The sequence below is a fragment of the Miniopterus schreibersii genome (genome assembly GCF_964146895.1).
Source record: "Miniopterus schreibersii genome assembly, chromosome: 9".
Taxonomy (NCBI): Eukaryota; Metazoa; Chordata; class Mammalia; order Chiroptera; family Miniopteridae; genus Miniopterus; species Miniopterus schreibersii.
Genome location: NC_138118.1, coordinates 42,524,254 through 42,544,735, shown reverse-complemented (window position 1 = coordinate 42,544,735; position 20,482 = coordinate 42,524,254). Strand labels below are relative to the sequence as shown.

Genomic DNA, 20,482 nt, shown 5'->3' with positions numbered 1-20,482 from the left:
AACCATTCCTGCCCTGGGTTAGGCACTAGGCCCCAATCTACATCAAACTGTGTGCATCCTCCTGCAGGAATGATCGAGATTGTGAAAGATGCCACAACAATTGCCAAAATTCAGCAAAGCACAGTGGGCAACACAGGTGCATTTAAAGATGAAGTACTGAATCACTGGCTCAAAGAAAAATGCCCTATTGAAGAGAAGGTGAGCTCCTGCTTTTCCCCACTCCCAAGGTTCCTTAATAGTTGTCATTTACATTGTAATATCGGTTTCACATTTTCAAGCTGTCTACCAATGCCATGCCTCCTGATGTATTTGGTGAAGCCCTTTATTCATCAAATTATGAGGGTTTTAGGCACCTTCCTGTGGAGACCTAGCATTTCTGTAAAACAGAGGTGCTCAGTTCAGAACTCCATGAGCATTTGCTTCTCTTTTGATTATCAGGCATGCTTTGCATAAAATTTGGTTCTGGGAAATAATTTGTTAGCACTTTTTATGACGGTCTATCTTTGTTGTTCAGCAGAAAAATTTAGTTACCATGTATAAGTTTCTTCCTACCTGGGAAACACCACATACCCTGTATAGTAATTTCTCATTTACCACTTCCCTCTAATCTAAATGGTAAATTATGGATGCTGAAAATGTCAGTTTCACCATCCTCCTAAAGTATACTTGCTGAATCCTTCACAAGCTGTGGGCTGTCATTTAAAGTTCTGCACAGGATTAGCACTTCTCATTTACATGGTTAGCAGCCTTTTGGGGAGGCAATATAATTAGTAGCATTTATAAGTCTGTTACACATGTGGATTGTGACCCCATCACATTTTAAGTGGTCACAAGCAAAACACATGTTCACCAATGACGAAGAAATTATCATGGGTTCTGTATAGTTGTTGGTAAGTGACACATGGAGGGAAAGTGAACCCTTTGATTAAATTGATGTTGCCCTTTGACTCTTGTTTCCTCCTCCTGCTATTGTGATTCACTGAATCTTTGCCCAAAATGTAAGTAGAGCAATGAGAAAGTTGGCACTGAACAGATATAATGTTAATGGAACCACACACAACTAATTTGTTCTCTGAAAATGGTTCCCAGAATAAGGTCTTTTTGAAAGCCATTTGTCATAGATTCATGCTGCCCTTTGTAGTTAGAAAACAACTAATATTCAGATGCATTTTAATTAGTTTCAGGCTGCAGTGGAGAGATTTGTTTATTCCTGTGCTGGCTACTGTGTGGCAACCTTTGTTCTTGGAATAGGTGACCGGCACAATGACAACATTATGATTACAGAGACAGGTGAGTTTATTTATCGTAGAGTGATTTTTTATTATTGTGGAAAAATACACATAACATAAAATTTACCCTTTTAACCAGTTATAAATGTATAGTTCAGTGGCATTAAGTACATTCACATTGTTGTGCAGCCATCACCACCATTCATTTCCCAAACTTTTTCATGTTCCCCAACTGAAACTCTGTACCCATTGAGCATAACTTTTCCTCACCCAGAACAGAGTAATTTTTAAATGGAGTTCAAGGCTGAACCACATATCTAGAAGTCATTATTACATAGGGACACAGATTCTGTGATCACCCTGGATCACCCAGGAGTGAGTAATGGAAGATGATGTAGGAAATGAGACTTAAGAAGCATAAATCAGAGAGTAGCCAAAAGCTAGGATAGGATCAAATCCCAGAAGCTAGTGAAGGTGGGCATGATCAACAGTGTCATGTTATAGAAAAGCAACAAAAAGAACTCACAGATATCGATCTTTAAATCTAAAATGTTGTGCCTTCCTAACCTACCCTCCTCACTGGTTCGCTGTCCACTCTGACAGTGGTCAGTATTGGCTACCATGCCAAGACATTTTTGTCTAAGAAATTTGGACCTATTTAAGAGTAGAGTCTGGAAAAATAGCATATTTGGGTAAAACACTTTACTCTCTATGAGAATCAAAAGAGATAATGCATTTATAGACCACACATATGAAAAAGAGCTGTACAAATGAGAAGAGAGGGTAGTAACTGTGGTGGTGATGGTGACAATGGTAGAAATTGACCCAAAGGAGATTCAAATGATTTATTTCTATTGTGCTACTCAAAGGTAAAAGATAAATGCCCCTCACCCAAACAGACTAAAACAGTCTATCTTGAGTTACAGAAAGGGCATAAGAGAGTCTAGGGTATAATGATGACATATGAGCCAGAGTTTTTATTTCTATTTCTAAGAATAATTCTGAGGCGAGAATTTTTTAATGACATTTGACTCTCATGTAAAGAACACTGGAAGGATATAGAAAACACATGTGGTTCAAAGAGTGCTTTGTGGTTATTACTACACACACCTGCTAAAACGAAAAATATCACCAGCTGATGAAACAGGGTAAAAATAGCTGTCACCCAAGAGAGTTCATTGTCAGACAACTTAAAAAAATGTTTCAAGAAATAAACAAACCAGAGTATTATTATAAGCACTTATGCCAGTGTAATGATGTCAGACATTTTCTTCTTTTAAGGAAATCTATTTCATATTGACTTTGGGCATATTCTTGGGAATTACAAAAGTTTCCTGGGCATTAATAAAGAGAGAGTGCCATTTGTGCTAACCCCAGACTTCCTGTTCGTGATGGGAACTTCTGGAAAGAAGACAAGCCTACACTTCCAGAAATTTCAGGTAATTGACCTCATGATGATCACCTACTGTGAACACCAACCAGGTGGTGCCTGCAGTACACAGCTGCTCTCACCTCTCCCTCCATTTTAAGGCTCCTCTCCTCTGCCCACCCCCTTCTGGCATGAAACCCCACCTCCTCCATTCATTCCCCAAGTGCAAAATGATGCTTCTCAGTAATCCTCATACCTAAAACCAAACAGCAAGTGAAAGTATTCCACAATCACTGGACCGGCAATTCTAGAACATCAGGGTAACACAGGAACTGAAGAGGGGGCTTTAAGAAAGAGCACCTGGCAAGCAGGTTTAGCTTTTGAATATTTATCTGTCCAAGACTTATTGCCTAGAAGATCCAAATTTTACATAGATTTTTCAGGACTCTCAAAATGATTGTGGGCTTCTCTTTCTTTTTAATTTATTGATTTTTTTAGAGAGAGAAAAAGAGAGAAACATCGATTTGTTGTTCCACGTATTTATGCATTCATGCATCCATTGGCTGTTTTTGTTTGTAATGTTTTTATAGATTTTAGATAGAGGAAGGGAGAGGAAAAGAGAGACATCAATGTGAAAGAGAAACATCAATCAGTTGCCTCTCATATGCACCTGGACCTGGGGACCAAACCTCCCGCCTGGGCATGTGCCCTGACTGAGAATCGAACTGGCAGTCTTTCAGTGCATGGGACAACACTCAACCAAATGAGCCACACCAGCCAGGGCCATTAGTTGATTCTTGTATGTGCACTGACTGGGGATCAAACCTGCAATCTTCATGTATGGGGACGATGCTCTAACCAACTGAGCTACCCAGCCAGGGCGATTGTGGACTTCTCTTGATTTTTACTACAGGTGAATATTTATCAAATTACTAACATAAGAATTCTTGTTGCACCACAGTGTACTTATCTCATTTTTATAAAAGATAGTCCCTTCTCTCATTTGAAATCCTGTCAACTTGACTACAGTTTCTGCAAAGAGCTCTGGCTTGTCCTGCTGACCTATAAACAAGCTCCTGCATGGGTCTGCCCAGCTCCCTGGGAGCACTCATATTCTACCTTCTTTTCTACTCCTTCCTGGTCTACATCCACATTTGACTATCAAATATTGTAAATACATGAGAAGTAAAATTTTCATGCTTGCAAATTTAATAACTGTGAATGAAATTGTAATTACTACTGTAATATACCAATTTTATAGACATACAAACACAAAACAGACCAATAGAGGCAAGGAGTGATCACTTTATAGGTGCATTTTCCTTGGGTTCCCTTTAAATAGCCCCCTCCCTTAGTGCCTCTTAAACGTGGCTTGATCTATACTTGGCATTTAGGAACAAGTTTCCTCCAGTTCCCATGTTCTCCTTGGGAGGTGACATGGTCTGAAGCTCAGTAGAACAGGAACTAGAATGTGTTGTTTTGAAACCTGTCTGTCCTTGTTTGTTCTCCTGCCTGATTTTCACTTCAGTCATCACAGGACTTGCCCTCTTACAGTTCTAGCAGCGTCATCAGAGAAACTGAGATCTCTGTGGCCATATGATCTTAGGAGTTTTAGTGTGTGTTTTTCTGTGTAAACTCAGCTGGGTTTCAGACTATTTCCAGGGATTTGACACATTTCAGTCCTGTTTTTCTTTAAAGTTAAAAAATCATATGTTTTGACAACTTCCTAGAAGAGAAAAAAATGGTCACACACACACACATAAAACAAAGAAAAGAAAAAACACCTGGAAGAATTTTACCATTTAAAGGAGGGAAAACACTCAGTTCTCCTCTCCTGGAAGAGGTTCATCTGACTAGCTTTGAACAAACAAAGCAGCAATAGTGCCATTTAAAGAATCAGACACAAGGAATATGAGCTCACTAACAGGCTTTCCTTGTTTCTGTGTATACGTTCTCTCCCTTTTTGCTAGTGGTTCCCGCCAGAATGACTGTCCATCTGTCCTGTTGCTGACAACATTCCATAGATCCGGAAGTGTCCATGTCAACCCTAAAATCCCAGGAGAACTTCTCTTTTAGTCTTCTGCATTGTTGTTTTAAGTTTTAAAATATTATTTAATGAAAAGATTTGGAGTATGGGGAGGCCAGGAGAGGTTGCCTCCCCTCCAGGCAGCTTCCACACAAAGCAAGAAATCTCTGCAGGGAGACTTTGCACCAGCTACCTTCTGAGTCTGGAAGCATGTCTCCATCCTTGTGGCCAAAGCTTGTTTCTTAAGCCATTAAAACCTCTTTAACTAAAGTGATATCGAGGCAGTGTGCACCACTGAAAACACACCTTCATAAGTTTATTGTACTTGTATAGAGAGATCTGTGCTTTGGAGTACTGACATACTATTTAAGTGCCTGTGCATACATGCACTTTGAGCCTTAAACACAGATCCAGCATGGCATTGTGGTTGAAAGTATGGGCTTTAGAGCAGACAAACTTGAGTTTGAATCCTGGCCCTGCTACTTAATAGCTATATACGTGATACAAATTATCCTTTCAGAACCTCCATTTTCTCATCTGTAAAGTGGGAAGACTAGGACCTACATCACGCTATTTTTTAGGGATTATTTAAAAGAAGTGCGTAGAATGCTTAGCCTAGTGCCTAGACTACAGAAGGAACTCAAACACATCACAACAGGTCTTCACACTTTGAACACTTTCAAGTTAAGCCCTTTCTGAAATGACATATATAAAACTTGAAAAAGTAGCATTGTTCTGGTTAAAGAGCAAGTGAGGGTCCAAGTTCTGCCTGCCCCCTTGCCTGCTCCTCCTCTGTGCACTTGTCCCCACCATCCTCACTCACAATAGGAAAAAAGCTGAACCCATACACATACAGGGTGGGGCAAAAGTAGGTTTACAGTTGCTCATATGAAAAATAATACAATAATTATTAAATATTAACAGAAGAATAAACTCTGTGTTTTACATACTCAAACTGTAAACCTACTTTTGCCCCTCCCTGTGTATGTGTAGAGTTATACATATGCAGAATTTCTAAAGTTTCCAGCCTGGCAAAGATGAGCAGCAAGTTTTTTCATCATTTAACTCAGACCCTTTGACAGTTTTTTGTTGTTTTTTTACATACTACTAAGCCTTTCAGAAGATTTTCTGTTTCTTAGTTTGGTGTTCCCTTTTGAGATGAGGTCCTTCAAGCTCAGGAAGCACATTTCTAAACTCTCTAAATAGCATCTTAGGACCTTGTATAATAAAGTTGCCATTTTTAGGTAAGCTGGGAAATGCTGTATATATTTACATTTGAATTAAAGGTGTCCTCATTTCCATTGAATCACTAATTTTGAATTGACAGGATTTATTAATGCATGCAGCACATTTGAATAACCTGTTAGAGAGGGTGGAAAATAGTTGACCCACTTTTTGTTAAGGGTGAGGGGAACCTTCTCCACAAAGTCTTAAAAATATACCTAGCAAGTGGCCAGAGGGTGGAAGTCAGGGGAGCTGACAGATGAAGGTGCTCCTTTATTTCACTTCTTCTTTCCAAGGTAGCCAGTTTGGCCGAGGACCATATTCATAAGTTATTTCCAGAATAGTGGAGAGTTCAGGAACAACTATAATATTCATACAAAAAGACACAAAACCAAGGCCTACTGTTTGAACCAAAGAATGTCTGTTAGCGTTTGGAGCAGCAGCCTACATACAGGGTGCTAAATAGATATAATTCAATTAATGACAATTTTGAAAAAATAAATTCTCCTTAGAAAAATATCTCCCTTACTAAAGTGAAAAGGAAAGGGAAAGGGAAAGGGAAAGGGAAAGGGAAAGGGAAAGGGAAAGGGAAAGGGAAAGGAAAGGAAAAAGAAAAGAGGAAAGGGAAAAGAAAAGAGGAAAGGAAAGGAAAGGGAAAAGAAAAGAGGAAAGGAAAGGAGAGGAAAGGAGAGAAAAGAAGAGAAAAGAAAAAAAAAGAGAGAAAAGAAAACAATGTTTTACCCACTGGTAATTTATTTTAGAACCATTTTGTTTTAAATTTCACTGAACAGTTATAAAACACATATTACATTACAAATATGTTTATATCATTGGCAAATAAAATTTAGCTTCCCATTTATTTTTATATAAGAATGTGGGGGGTTTTCTAATTTTAAAAGTAGTAACTGCTTCTTTAAAAAAACACACAAAAAAACCCCAAACCCTGCACAAGATTGAAAATATCAGGAGGATATTTAAAAACAAACAAACAAACAAAAAGAAAAACCATGATCCCTCCTTCCAAAAATAACACTGGCAACATTTTAGTGTTTTTCTTTCATTCTATTAAGTATTTGGTGTTTTAGAAGGTTGTACATTAATCAGAATTTGGTTAAAAACTGAACTTGAGAAATAGATACCATGTTACTCCCTTGCTGTAAACTGGTCAGTGACTTCTTATCTCACTTGAAGTAAAATCTAAGTATCTAATCTTGCCCTACAGGGCTATGCGCCATGGCACCTCCCTGCATTCACGCGGGTTGCAGTGGCCTTCCAGCACATCTTCCCCATCCCTCAGTTCCACCGCGAACCTTCTCCCTGGAGTGCCCTCACTGCCCTTAAGGGCCCAGCTTAAATGTTATTCATCAGAGCAGTCTTCTAAATTAGGCCCCTCGTGTTACTCTTTGCCAAAGCCCCTGCATGTTGCTTTCATAGCATCTATCACAGCATATAATTATTTGTACTAGCCTGCTCTTTGCCTCTCCCTTTCCAGAGTAAATTCTGTGCAACAGGGCCACCTCTGACCTGCATCCCTCACATGGGGCCTGCGACATATAAACACTAAGCACTCAAGAGGTTATTTAGGAAGTGAAGGAGTGAATAGTGGAGGGGCAATTCCTGCATCCGTGGGACGTGGATGAGACTAGAGAGACTCTTGGTTTCTTCCTTCCCTATAATACACTGTATTACATGAATTTATGAAGTAGTAACTGAGGCAAAAGATTGCCAAACTGCCATCACAGGAGCACTAATAAGCCTTCAAGGTGCAGGTTAAGCATCTGTACATGAGAAGAAGTGAACCTAATTATGACATCTAATATTAAATAATACAAATATGGGTCATATGGTGACCATTCACATTTTTGTGAAGATTTCTTTACTGATATAAACATTACATGTTTTTTCTCAGTCAGAGCAGTAGTCCATGCCAAGAGGGTAAGACCTATGGTATATATACCTTCAATATAGAACAGTTTCCAAGGAACATAAACAACTTGGCCTTGTATAGGCCAAGCATTTTGAAGATGTTCTTTCACATAGTAGGCACTAAGCAAATGTATGTCAGCTAAAGCTGAAGAAGTCAAGGGAGCATCTTCACCTGCTCATCTGTGCACAGCAGGCAGCTTGATGCATGTACTGAAAAGGCCCTTGCCCCTAGATGTCACTCTTAAGAAGCGTTTATAGGTGAGAAGTCGAATCCATTTATTCTGTATGTTATGTTAATCTAGAATGCCAGTTTTATCAGTTCTTGCTGGGTTTCCACTCCTGGCTGTGTTGTCCCCATGCCCAGGGCATACCCAGGCCCCTCAACCTACAGGCCCAGCCCTGGTCCCAACCTCTATACAGAGTTCTGGCTTGGGTTTTTAAGAATCTTTCTTTATTCAAAGTCCATCTCTGTTTTCATTTAGCTCTCATCTCAGACCCCAGGTTGTTTTAACTACTTCTGCCTCAGTTTCTCCACCAGGGCCCTGCCTGTTAACCTGCTTCTAGCACTGGGGCCCCACTCCCTCCAGCCATCTGTCTTGCTGGAGACTCAAGCACTCTTCTTAAGCCTAGCCACAGGGACCACCAAGGCCAAGACCTCACGACCTGACACTCCCATTATTCCCCATTCCTGTTCTCTGGTTCCCCGTCCTTGTGTGGTATCCCCTGCATTTGTCTACACCTTAACTGTTTATACCTGTAACCTACCAGGCGGGCTATCTCAGCCTCCTACTCCATCCTATTATAGTCACCACGCCCTGTTCTTCCATATCCAAGATAATACACATATTCAACACACACTTATTAAATACACACAACATTTCAGATACTGTGCAGGCACAAAGAAGGCTCAAGTACTGCTCTTAGCAAGGCAAGATGTCTTCACAATTTAATCCTTCTCAAGTATGATTGTTCCCTAATTCATAGTGATTTTAAAGCAATGAATCTTTCCCAACACTGAACTTGGCTTCTGCACTTTAAGCATTCTGCACACTGTCTACAGTGTGCCAGACACTATGCTGGGCTCAGGTGACACAAAGCAGAGGCACAGCCCCAGGGCCCAGCAGAAGAGATACATATACAACTTCATACTAAAGATTTCAACAATGGTATGTAGAGGAAGCAGTTAAATCCTGGGGCATAGAAAAGGGCTGTGGAGTGCAAGAAGTGTTATATTAGGCCTTAAGAGCTGAGTTCAGTTTTATTTTGTCCTATATTGAATGCATACTATAGGTATATACCACATGTCCTAACTTCATGCCCTTGCTCATGTTATTCTTTCTGCCTGGATGTTCCTTCCCAGCTCTGGATCATGACAGTAGCATGAACAAGGGCATGAAGTTAGTATTTAGTATTAATATTAAGGAACAAAAGCACAGTTGTCCAGTGTGGATGGAACATAGGCATACAAGGGAGTGTGTAGTGGAATTTGAGTCAAGAAAGGAAATGTGGGTCCAATTTGAAGCAGTGCCTAGGCTGTATTTAGGGGGGGAGGGGGGTTAGAGAACAAAGTGAAGAAGTTCTTTGGAGCTCAATTAATTAATCACAAGTTATTGTAATAAAGGCCTATTACAGGTCAACAGGGAGATGACGAGTTTATTTGTCAAAATGCCTATAACATACTGACTTGATAAAGGATTCTCTCTTGGGATTTGTACCCTGGCCCACTAATGAGGTTGAGCCCAGCCTTCTCTATCCAGGTCTGAGACTCTCAGTACTTCACTGTCTGTCTGTGCTACCATTAGAAGATGTGTTCAGACAAGGATCCAGCATCAGCCGTGTGTAGGAGTTCAAATATGTTTATGTGACATCTCACCTGATGCAGACTTGTGTGTGGTTGTAGAATTGTTAGGACTTGGATGAGCTTGCTGAGTTTTATCACTTTTCTGGAAAGACGAAAATACCACTGAATGATGGCCTTGGTCTGGTTATGTGTTGATCCACCATCATGCAGTGTCAGTGCCTAAGATATTAGACCCCTGTTACTTTTAAACACTTATCGAGATAACTTTCCAACTGGCATCATTCTCTCAATGTTTAGTTTCTTTGAGATAATTGTTTTGTCTACCATAAGAATATTATTGAGGACACTATTCACCACAGTACAAAGTGTACTCTTTTGAAGATCCTCTTGTGAAATTTCTCTCAGGTCTTAGTTTCTAGAAAAGCTGTGTTTCTCCTAAACAAATAGCTTTTTAAAATCTTCTGTACATTGGATAAAGTAACACATTCAAGTTTCCTTTTGGCTACAGATATATTTAAAGACCACTCATAGCAAGTGTATAGGATTTGTGATATGCAGGCTTGTTCTCTTTCCCAGACTCATTGTGGGTCATTTCCTTTGAAAGTCCCTTTCCTTTTCCTACCCACTTCTAATTAATGTTGTTTTGACTTTGGTGTATCAAAACAGTCCATCTTCAGTCCCTTTTGGAACAAGGCTAGAAGATAAATAACACACCTCTACAAAAAGTCTAGTCTAGTTAGAATATTTTACTAAAATAGAACAGTTTAATTGTAACCTTTACCTTTATAATGAGCCTCTAGCTAAATATTTGAGAAGATGGCAGTATAGCCCTTCCTCTAGTAGACAGAGCTGGTCTGAGCATCATTTTTAAGAAGTCTTTAAAGATAAGAATCCTAATTCTAACTGAACAAATGCATGGCCAAGTGTCGGACACACTCTTGCTTCAGGTTTATCAAAAAATGTTTCTTCCTGCATCCTTAGGTCTACTAATAGTGACCTATTCTGTTTTGCCAAAATAACTTCTAAAGACACTGCCTAGCCAATTCATTGATTTTTATGAAAACAAAATAAAATCCTGTCTTTGACTGAAATATTTTTCTCCACTCTCTCCTTCCTCTAGCAGACAGAGGCAACACAATTATTTAGGAAAAGTCAGTGGGTGAGAACATTTCTTTTTATTGATGAATAATTGTTTTACTTCTCGCTCACTTCAGCCCTAGATTCTGCTCCGGGAGTTTCTGTTTTATGGTTTTGAGATTACTTCCTCATTTTTGTGCATATATACAGTAATTTGTTTTGAGATGAGGATGGAGGAGTTTAAAGAAAAAGTAGGCCAAAAAAAAAAAAAAAAAAAGAAAAAGTAGGCCTATTCTACATGACCTTGGACAGGCTAAAGCAGCCATAGCTCATTGGTGGTTAGGAAATGAGTAGATTGTACATAAAAAGTACAATCTCTCAATGTTTAGTTTCTTTTTAGTTTAGTGGACTGATAAGTTGAGCCAGTTAACAAATGAAGTCAAAGTTTTGACCCTGAAATGGTAACGAATGCCTTTGGTCCCAAGAATGATGGACATGGTAGTTTTGTAAAAGCAATCATTCCTTTGGTACTATATGCTATTATTAAGGCAGTTGAATCAACTATGAAATTAAGAGCAAATATACTATGTAGGCTCAATCTATCTATTAGCTACAAAAGGACAGTGTTCCAGCTAATGACACTCAAACACGACAGTGTTCCCCACGCTCACACCCATTAACAAGTACGGTGACCAAATCCCTGCAGTCAGATTCTTCCCTTACCCCTTCTTTTCCACTCAGTAACAGAAAGCCTTCAGCAGGCATCTGAGAAGGACAGAAAGGAGGCTGTTTGAAGTCAGTGCTCAGCAGCTCAGGCAGAAGGAAAAAGTCCGTTGCGACAGCCAGTAACTTCTGTGTTCTTGCTTTCCCCTGAGCTCCCCAAGCCACGCCCTCACAGTCCCTCAAACCACAGGCCTCTGGGCTGAGGCAGCATGGTCAGGACGCTCTCACAGAATGATGGCTGAGCACAAAGAGCAGAAACGAAACCTCAGGGACTTGAGTGGGTGGAGCAAGCACTCACTGTGCCCCTCATAGCAAGAGAACCACCTGCATATGTACTTTGTGCCGTGTGCTCCCATCTCCCTACCCACCTCAGTGGCTGGCACGAGCACAACCTTCCCCCTTGTCACTGGTTGGAGTGAGGCTTGTCTCCTACTCCAACCCACCTCACCACCTAGGTCTTTACTGTCTGAGGAGACATTTTGTACAGGTGGTCTAGATGGGAAGGTGACCCCCTCAGCAGTGAGAAGTATGTGATCAATAATGCAACTTCTCACATTATTAATAATAGCCAACTATTTACATAGCACTTAAATCTCACCACAACTGTATGAAAGGGGTATTATTATTATTATTCCACAGATGAGGAAACTGATGTCCAGAGAGGTTAAGTAACCTCTCCTGTGACAAGCAGCTTGTCAGTAATAAAGCCCAGCTTTGAATCCAGGAAGTGAGGTGTGAACCCATGCTTTTAACACCTGCTCCACAGTACCTTTAAACAAAACATAATTAAATCTTCACCAAGTATTGATAAGTTTGCACAGCCAGTCAGAATTTAGACATTGCACCTGACAAGTATGGGCATGTGGTTAAATTTGGGGATGACATTTCTTTCTCATAGGAGTGACTCTTGTATATAAAAAGCAGAACTAACCAGATAAATTAGAGCCAGCAGAAATTCCTTATCTAGGTAAGATGGCCTTCAAGAGAAGCAGGAAAGTTCCTTTTTGTAACGTCTCTTGGTGTACTACGGCAATTGGTGAATCACTGTGTTGCACTTAACACATACTTACTGAACACCTATAGACTGGTATTATAATAAGTTGGCTCCAGATTAATTTTCCTCCTCAAAAAATTTCTGCTAAAGAGTTGTCCACACAGTGGTCTCAGACAGTAGTGAGTATGTTGTGTTTGGGCGAGGGGAGGAGGATTGCCTAGAGCCCCTGGTGTACAGAAGGATAGAAAATAATTAAAAATCAAAATGTAATTTAATTCAAAATCACAAGGCACTCTCACCTATGCCTTTGTGAAAATTGTACGAGTTGGCAAATTAATGAGACTGTTACTTGGGGTGAAGTCTGCCCTTAACCTGTGTAATTAGCAAAAAATTAGAGAGACCTCAGTGGGTCTTATAGATGAGCAAGAGATGATTTCCTGGTTAAGTGGAATCATTAAGAATGCAAGAGCATAATGCACTGGGGCCATTTCTAGGGGACAAGTGATGCCTGGGCTGCAGCAGGAAGAGCTCAGTCTCTTGTGTCTTTGGAGCCTCCCACGGAGCCCATCTACCCTCCAGTTAGGGAAGGGAGAGGACTAACATTTCTTGAACCCTTGCTATGTGCCATCCTCTGTACCAGGCATTTTATATATATACATATTGTCTCACTTTAAAAATGCCAGAATATTCCATGAGTTTTTGTCTTTGGATAGGGTGATACATACATAGTCCAGCCTTAACATACAGACTGACACTGGCATGACCACCATTGTCACTGCAGTTACCCTGCCACATGCAAATGACACAGCAAATATCATCTAAAAGCAAAAAGAAAAATCACTATTAACATTTTGACCTGTAAACTTATATTATTTTTTTAAATATTTTGTTTTTAATTACCCAAATGGGATTATACTACATGTTGTTTCATGCCTGCTCTTTATTCAAACATTTTTACATGATTAAGTATTGTTCTACAATATCATCCTAGTAGTTACAAAGAACGCAGTTGTAGGTACCTTCATAAATCCTTTTTATCAATCCCCAATGGTAGGATATTTAGGTTGCTTTCAAGTTTCCACAATTTTAAACACTGTTCTAATTAACATTCTTGCAGATAAGTCACTGCAAAATTAGCCAATTTTTTTTAAAAGTTAAATTACCAGCATGGAAATTTCTAGGCAAAAGGATATAGATATTTTTAAAGTCAAGTTTACTGAGATGTAATTATATACAGCAGAATTGGACCATTTTAGGTGTACAGGTCCTTGAATTTTGACAAATACATGTGTTTGACAAATACATATAAACACCACCACAATTAATTTATATAACATTTATAAGTATTTTAAAGCTTTTGATGCATGTTATCAAATTATCTGCTGGTAAAATTATAGCCATTCCCATCTACCATCAGCCTATGAAAGGTGAACACTGGGTATTGTCCTTAAAAATTTTTTTAATAAAAAAGATTTTCCAATTTTTAAGTTACATTTATTTGATTATTAATGAGGTTGCATATTTTTCATATGTTTCTCTGTTTTATGTCTTATAGTATGAATTCTAATTTATATCCTTGGCCTGTATTTCAAGCCAACTATTTATCTCTTGCTTACTGATTTGTAAGAGCTATTGGGGGTTGGGGTGAAGAAGTGATCTGTCATGTTGCAAATATGTTTTCTCTTGTTTTTTGCCTCTTTTAATTTTTTTATGGCTTATTTTCTCAAAAGTTTGAAGTTTCTGTAATCTTTCCAGCTATTCCTTATAGATTCCACTTGGAAGTCATCTTCATAAAGTCCCTTCCCATTCATGATTATTTAAATATTTGCCCATTTTACATTTAAATTTTTAATTCATCTGGATTTTATTTTGCTATATCACATGGGATAAACTTTAGTTTCCCCCCAAATGATGAGCCAGTTGTCCCAAACCCCTTTTATCAAATAATAGATCTTTTCCCTACTAATCTGAAAAGTCACCTTTACTCTATCTTATATTTATTATATACTTAGATATGTCTCTGAACTTTCCATTCTGTTCTACATTTCTTATCTTTTTGGAAAAGAATAGGTACTGTTTCACACAGTTTAAAATATTATAGTTTTAAAATATGTTTTAAAAATCAATATGGCAAGCACTGTTTTTCATTACTATACTTTTTCAAAATGTTCTCTCAGGCCCCAGTTGTTTCACATGAAATCAAAACTATTACTGAATCTAAATGTTCAGTAGAAACTTTTATTGAAATTTCTTTATATTTATAGATTAATCTGAAAAGACTTTAGAACTTAAAATAAGCAGTCAGTCATCTCTGAGGAGCATACTCTGCTGCTCCACGTGTTCAGGTTTTCTTTTATGTGCCTCAGTAAATTTTTAGTTCTAAATATGGGTTCTGTATGTTTTGTGTATGAGTTTATGCCAGAAATCATGACTTTTTATTACCATTATTCACAGCATCTGTCTTCTCACTATACTTTCTAACTGGTAGCTCCTACATGTAGCATTCTATTTGTTAATTTTATAAAGGTCTAGTTTAATAAAAACCAGTTACAATAGTATTTTAGTTTTTCTCCTCCTTTAGTGTTCTAAGAAGATGATTAAGTTATTTGTAAATACTAACAATTTTACCTTCACTTTTCTGATTTTATACTTCATTTCTTTTTCCTAAACACCTTATTCAGAATGATTGTGACTGATAATTTCAGATAATTCTTCACATCATTACATTTTATTTTTTTAACAGTATAGTATTTTTGCATTTTTTAAATTGATTTTAGAGAGAGGAAGAGAGAGAGGGAGAGAGAGAGAAAAATGTCAGTCGGTTGCCTCCTGCAAGTGTTCAGACTGGGGATCAAACCCACAACCTGGGTATGTGCCGTGACTGGGAATCAGACCCGAGACCTTTTGGTGTGCGGGATGATGTTCCAACCAACTGAGCCACACCCGCCAGGACCTTCACATCATTACATTTTAGTTACATATTGTTACATGTTACCTTCATAAAGTCAAAAGTGGATTTTAATATAGTCATTTGCAATGAACTACTCTTGCAATTTTGGAATAAGCGCTGTTTGGCTATGGTGTGTCATTCTTTTAACATTTTATTCAGTATTTTATTTGAAATATATTTATTGTTAGATTCAGTTTTCTTTAATACTCTATCTTTGCCAAGTTATGATATTAAGGTTGGGTTATTCTAATGTTATAAAATTGGGAAACTTACATCTTTTTCTACTCTTTGGAACAACTTAATTGGCATTAGCATGCCTGTTGCTTAATAAGTGGATTTAACTCACCTATATCATCTCACTCACCTGTATCACTTGCGATAGCATTGTTTAAAGCCCTCTCTTTCACTCAGTATTCAGAATGTGTATTAAAATTCCAAAGTTCATTCAACAATTTTGAGAGTTGGACAATAAAAAGCTAATTCATCAGTTCTCTTAGAATAGGATGAATTGTTAAAGATGAACAGTATAAATGTCAAACACTATGTTTCCATCATTTCTTTGGATTCCATTAGTTCTTGGCAAAGATCATTTATGCTTATATAAAGTTAATTGATTCCAGTATTGTGTTCAAAAACTGACTCATTACTCTTCAGAAATTACAGAAATTTTGACCCTCAATTTCCTAGGAAAGAACTGAAGTAAAAATGTAGAGTAAGAAATAAGATGAACCTTAACTGTATCAATTAGTTTACCCTGAGCACACCTGGATATATGCAACTGCACTAAAGTGCTTAAGAGATTGCAAAAACAGTTTCTGTTCTCATCAAACTTTTCATCTGAGACAGGAGCCCTCCCTTGTTTGTGATGGTTTCTTCTCACAGACAGAATAATGCCATATAAATTTCAGTACAGCCCCGTAGTCTCCAGCCAATTTAGTTACCGTCACAACAGTAACAGCATTTTTTTCTTTATCCAGGATGTCTGCACTAAGGCTTATCTAGCCCTTCGTCATCACACAAACCTACTGATCATCTTGTTCTCCATGATGCTGATGACAGGAATGCCGCAGTTAACAAGCAAAGAAGATATTGAATATATTCGGGATGCCCTAACAGTGGGGAAAAATGAGGAGGATGCTAAAAAGTATTTTCTTGATCAGATTGAAGTTTGCAGAGACAAAGGATGGACCGTGCAGTTTAACTGGTTCCTACATCTTGTTCTTGGCATCAAACAAGGAGAGAAACATTCAGCCTAATGCTTTAGGCTAGAATTCTAAACAAGTTAGTGTTCCAAAGCTTTAATTTAGCATGTCAATCATCCATCTTTGGTTTAAATTATAAAAGGACATTATGAAAGCTGGCACTTCAGAAATATAGCTCTTTTCCTAGCTGAATTCTTCACTGGAGAGAAATATTGGCATGTCTGATTGGTTAAATAATGTTCAGTTCCAGGCCTATTTGCAGATTTGCTTCTTTCTCATTTGTCTCAGTGATTTTGGAGAATATTCTAAGTTTAAACAGACTAATCAGTTGCTTGTTGTGCCTGATGTTTTGACTATCCTATTATTGAGTGTTTTTGGAAATTCTTTAGAATAATTGGTGACATCTATTTTCATCTGGGTTTACTCTCAATTTTAGTTATGCTTGTGTTCCTCAAGCTCTTTACAGAAAAGAACGTACTCATTCTTTGTCTCATACCTTAAACAATATTTTCAAACATCCCCTTGGTGTCTGCAGATGTCAGTGATGGGCTGAAAGAAAGGAAAGCGAGTTACTCTTTTCAGTGTCCTTTGCAATTAGGTTCTTTTACAGTGTACAACTGAGACGTACAAACACAAAATGGAAAATCTGAACCTTTGTGCCTTGGCCCTTCTCTGCTCGTCTGGTTCCAAGATTATGAATAGGGAAAATAGAGATGAGACCATGTGTTCCTACTCTGTCCACAGGATGAGTTATTAAGTACAACTGTTACAGCCTTTTCCAGCAGTTTAGAAACAAGAAGTAACTAAAAGGACTCGTTTTTGCCTTTATATTTTTCTCCCTCCCTTTCTCCATGCCACCCTCTCACAACTCTTTACCCAAACTTGTGAAATCTTCAAGGACCCCTTTACCCTAGATTCAAAAATTAGTTGAAAAAGAATTTCTCCTCTAGGGTTACTAGAATTTTAAGCATTTATTTGTAAATATGCTTGGAGGAGTTTTTTGTGTTGTTTTTTTTAAGTATATTATTAAAGGAGACATTCTAGAAATTATGGATTAGTTTCCAAGTGCTTTAATTTTAAATTTTGGTCTGAGCAGCTTTTTCTTTACTTTTTAATGGAAGAAGGGATTTGCTATCTAAAAAATACTCAAGTTAGGAAGAACACTACTTGCCCTACCAACCTCTCAGTTTAAAGAATTTTAAAACTTTGACATATTCGGCAGATTTTCTAAAAATAATTGAAATGTCTTTTTAAAAAACTACTTTCATCTCTTAATTATTTTGCTATTTATTGGAAGTGTTGTTTAACCTTAGAGAAAGATCGTTATTTATAAAATATTTTAAAATTACCTATAGTTAATACTTTACAAAGGAATAACTCTGTTAACAGTGTCTATATTTATATTAGGTATAAACATATATTAAATTTCGGTTTTTCTAAGTAGATACCTGGTTTGGTGTAGCTCAGTGGTTCTTAACCCTGGGTGTAAATAAGAATCACCAGGGACACTTTTAAAAATATACTGACTGAGCACCAACCTCAGGTTATAAGTTAATTCTTTTGGGATGATGCCCAGATATCAGTTTTTTCTAAATACTCTGGGTGATTCTAACATACAGGGTTCGAAAGCCCTGCATGGCCTTTGAAGGTACAGGTAGCACTGCTTCCTTGCCCACGGAGCCTTTCCCCTGACTCATAAGTATCTAGAAACACTTTTTCTTGATAACTCATCTTTTAAAATCATGCTCTATCTCCCTGTGCAGAGGGCCATGCCCTCTAATGGAATGTATATTCCTCTGTGGTAATGAAGGGTAGATGTTTTATGGCAGTTTTAGAGCAACTATTCCTTCCATTCTTTTGAAGATGAACAGGAAGAGTGATGCTTTCTGATTCAGAAGAGGATGTTTTCATTGTTCTTACAAAAAATAGCCAAGCTAGACCTTGCACACATTCTACTTTTTCTTTGAATTGCTGAACTAATTATCTTGATAACAGAAGAATCACAGAGGGATGTACTTATATCTAGCTAATTGGTGTACGTGATCTTCAAATGAACTTGAAGATCGCGTACACCAATTCTTCAGATTTTACCAATGAAGGCATAATTTTAACTCTTTACACTTGCAGATAAACAAGAATCACCTGTGTGCCTCCTTCATCGTTCCCAGTGATCCACATGACCCACCTTTTATATCTTTGAAAGTGTTCTAGAACTAGGGCCCTCTTGCTCTTGAGAGGAGATGTTGGGAATCTACCTACAACTCTATCTTCAATGCCAAATGAAAACAGAAATCACAAGTCAGATGACTCAGATCAAAGCAGCTTTTATGCATATCTAGAATTGGCTACATAAGTTTCAGAGCCCAGGGGAAAATGTAAATGCCAGGCCTGTCATTCAAAAATTGGTAAGAAATTTATGATGGCAACAGGAGAACATTAAACCAAGCACAGAGCCCTTCTGAGAGCATGGGTCACTGCACAGGTCACAAGCCCATGAAGCTGGCTCTGTGTGTATCCAAATAATGACTTTGGTGCTCAGTTTTGCATTTAGACCATATCTATATGAGTGCAGATAAAGTGCCTGGATCAAAATTTGCTTCTCTATGGCTGTGCATCAGGACCTAAAACACTGGCTCATTGCTTTTGGATGGGAACTATGGCCAGTAAAAGTAAAGCAAAATAGATTTTTAGACCTTGTCCCTATGACTGCATTTGTCTGGCTCTGGTGATAGTTTGGTGAAAGTATGAAGACATTTAGAGTCAAAATGTATCAACTCCTAGAGAAAGCTCTTGAATTTAAAATATTAACTTTATCGCCTTGCTGGGTGTGGCTCAGCAGTTGAGCATTGACCTAGGATTCTGGAGATAGCAGTACAATTCCTGGTCAGGGCACATGCCCGGGTTGCAGGCTCAACCCCCAGTCGGGGGCATGCAGGAGGCAGCCGATCAATGACTCTCTTATCATTGATGTTTCTCTCTCTCGCTCTCTCCCCCTTCCTCTCTGAAATCAATAAAGATGAATAAATAAATAATAATAAATTTATTATATATATCATTTACAGGAGATGAATTATTTTTTTTAAAAGGTTACATATAGGAATTCAGCATCATTTGGAGGCTGTTAGTCCTAAATAATTTAGAAAGTAAGTTTCTGAAGCAAATTCTGACCTTTATTCGGTAAGCTAGGCTCTATTTTACTATGAAATAAATTGTCAATTGTATTTTACAATATGAATAAGAAATAAAATAAATTTAGATTGTTAAAGGTTCTGCTGTCTTATTTTCTATTTAATCCAACCTAATAATTCTGGCTAATAAATTTGGTTCTAGTCTGGGAGTGTGTCTGCATATTCTTAGATTTGTTTTCAGGACAGGTTCTGGGGAACCTAAAGCACACACCTGGCTAAAGTACCCATTCAAAAAGCTGAGACATTCACTCTTCTGGACAGTCCAATTGTCCCCACTTACATTTCTATATTAATTACAAATTGTTAAATGTAAATTTAAATAAAAGAAAGAATCTGATATCTTGTGTTCTCTAGTACACATCTTTTAATGTCTGAAAGGCCAGATACTCCTGAAACTCAAATTTTTTCTTTTAAGAATCTTTATTGAGGGTCCACTACCTACCAGACATTGGTCAAAGTGCTGCAGGTCAGAATATGGAACAAGACTGACCTAGTCCCAGTTGTTAGAGTATAGTTTGCTGGTGATAGCAGACACTTCATAATGCGGGCTGCTGTGGATTAAACTGTGTACCCCCAAAAGATATGTTGAAATTCTAGCCCATAGTATATGTGAATGTAATCTTATTTGGAAATAGGTTCTAGAGATGTACAGATGTACTTCATTTTACTGTGTTTCACAGATGTTGCATTTTTTTAATCCTTACCGAGGATGTTTTCATTGATTCTGAATCAATGGTAGAGAGAGAGGGAGAGAGAGAAACATCAATGTGAGA

The 20,482-nt window shown here is 38.0% G+C and overlaps 1 protein-coding gene across 3 annotated transcripts in view; it reads left to right on the top strand.

Annotated features, from left to right (window-relative positions):
• PIK3CG (phosphatidylinositol-4,5-bisphosphate 3-kinase catalytic subunit gamma) overlaps nucleotides 1-19,715 on the top strand; it is a 33,232-nt gene extending 13,517 nt beyond the window's left edge. For all 3 annotated transcript variants that reach the window (XM_081146943.1, XM_081146942.1, XM_081146944.1), the window contains 4 exons: nucleotides 68-198; nucleotides 1,179-1,290; nucleotides 2,511-2,668; nucleotides 16,297-19,715. In XM_081146943.1, the coding sequence (XP_081003069.1) occupies nucleotides 68-198; nucleotides 1,179-1,290; nucleotides 2,511-2,668; nucleotides 16,297-16,575 (680 nt within the window). In that variant the 3' untranslated portion in view covers nucleotides 16,576-19,715. The remainder of the gene's footprint in view (nucleotides 1-67; nucleotides 199-1,178; nucleotides 1,291-2,510; nucleotides 2,669-16,296) is intronic.
• Nucleotides 19,716-20,482: the final 767 nt, after the last annotated feature.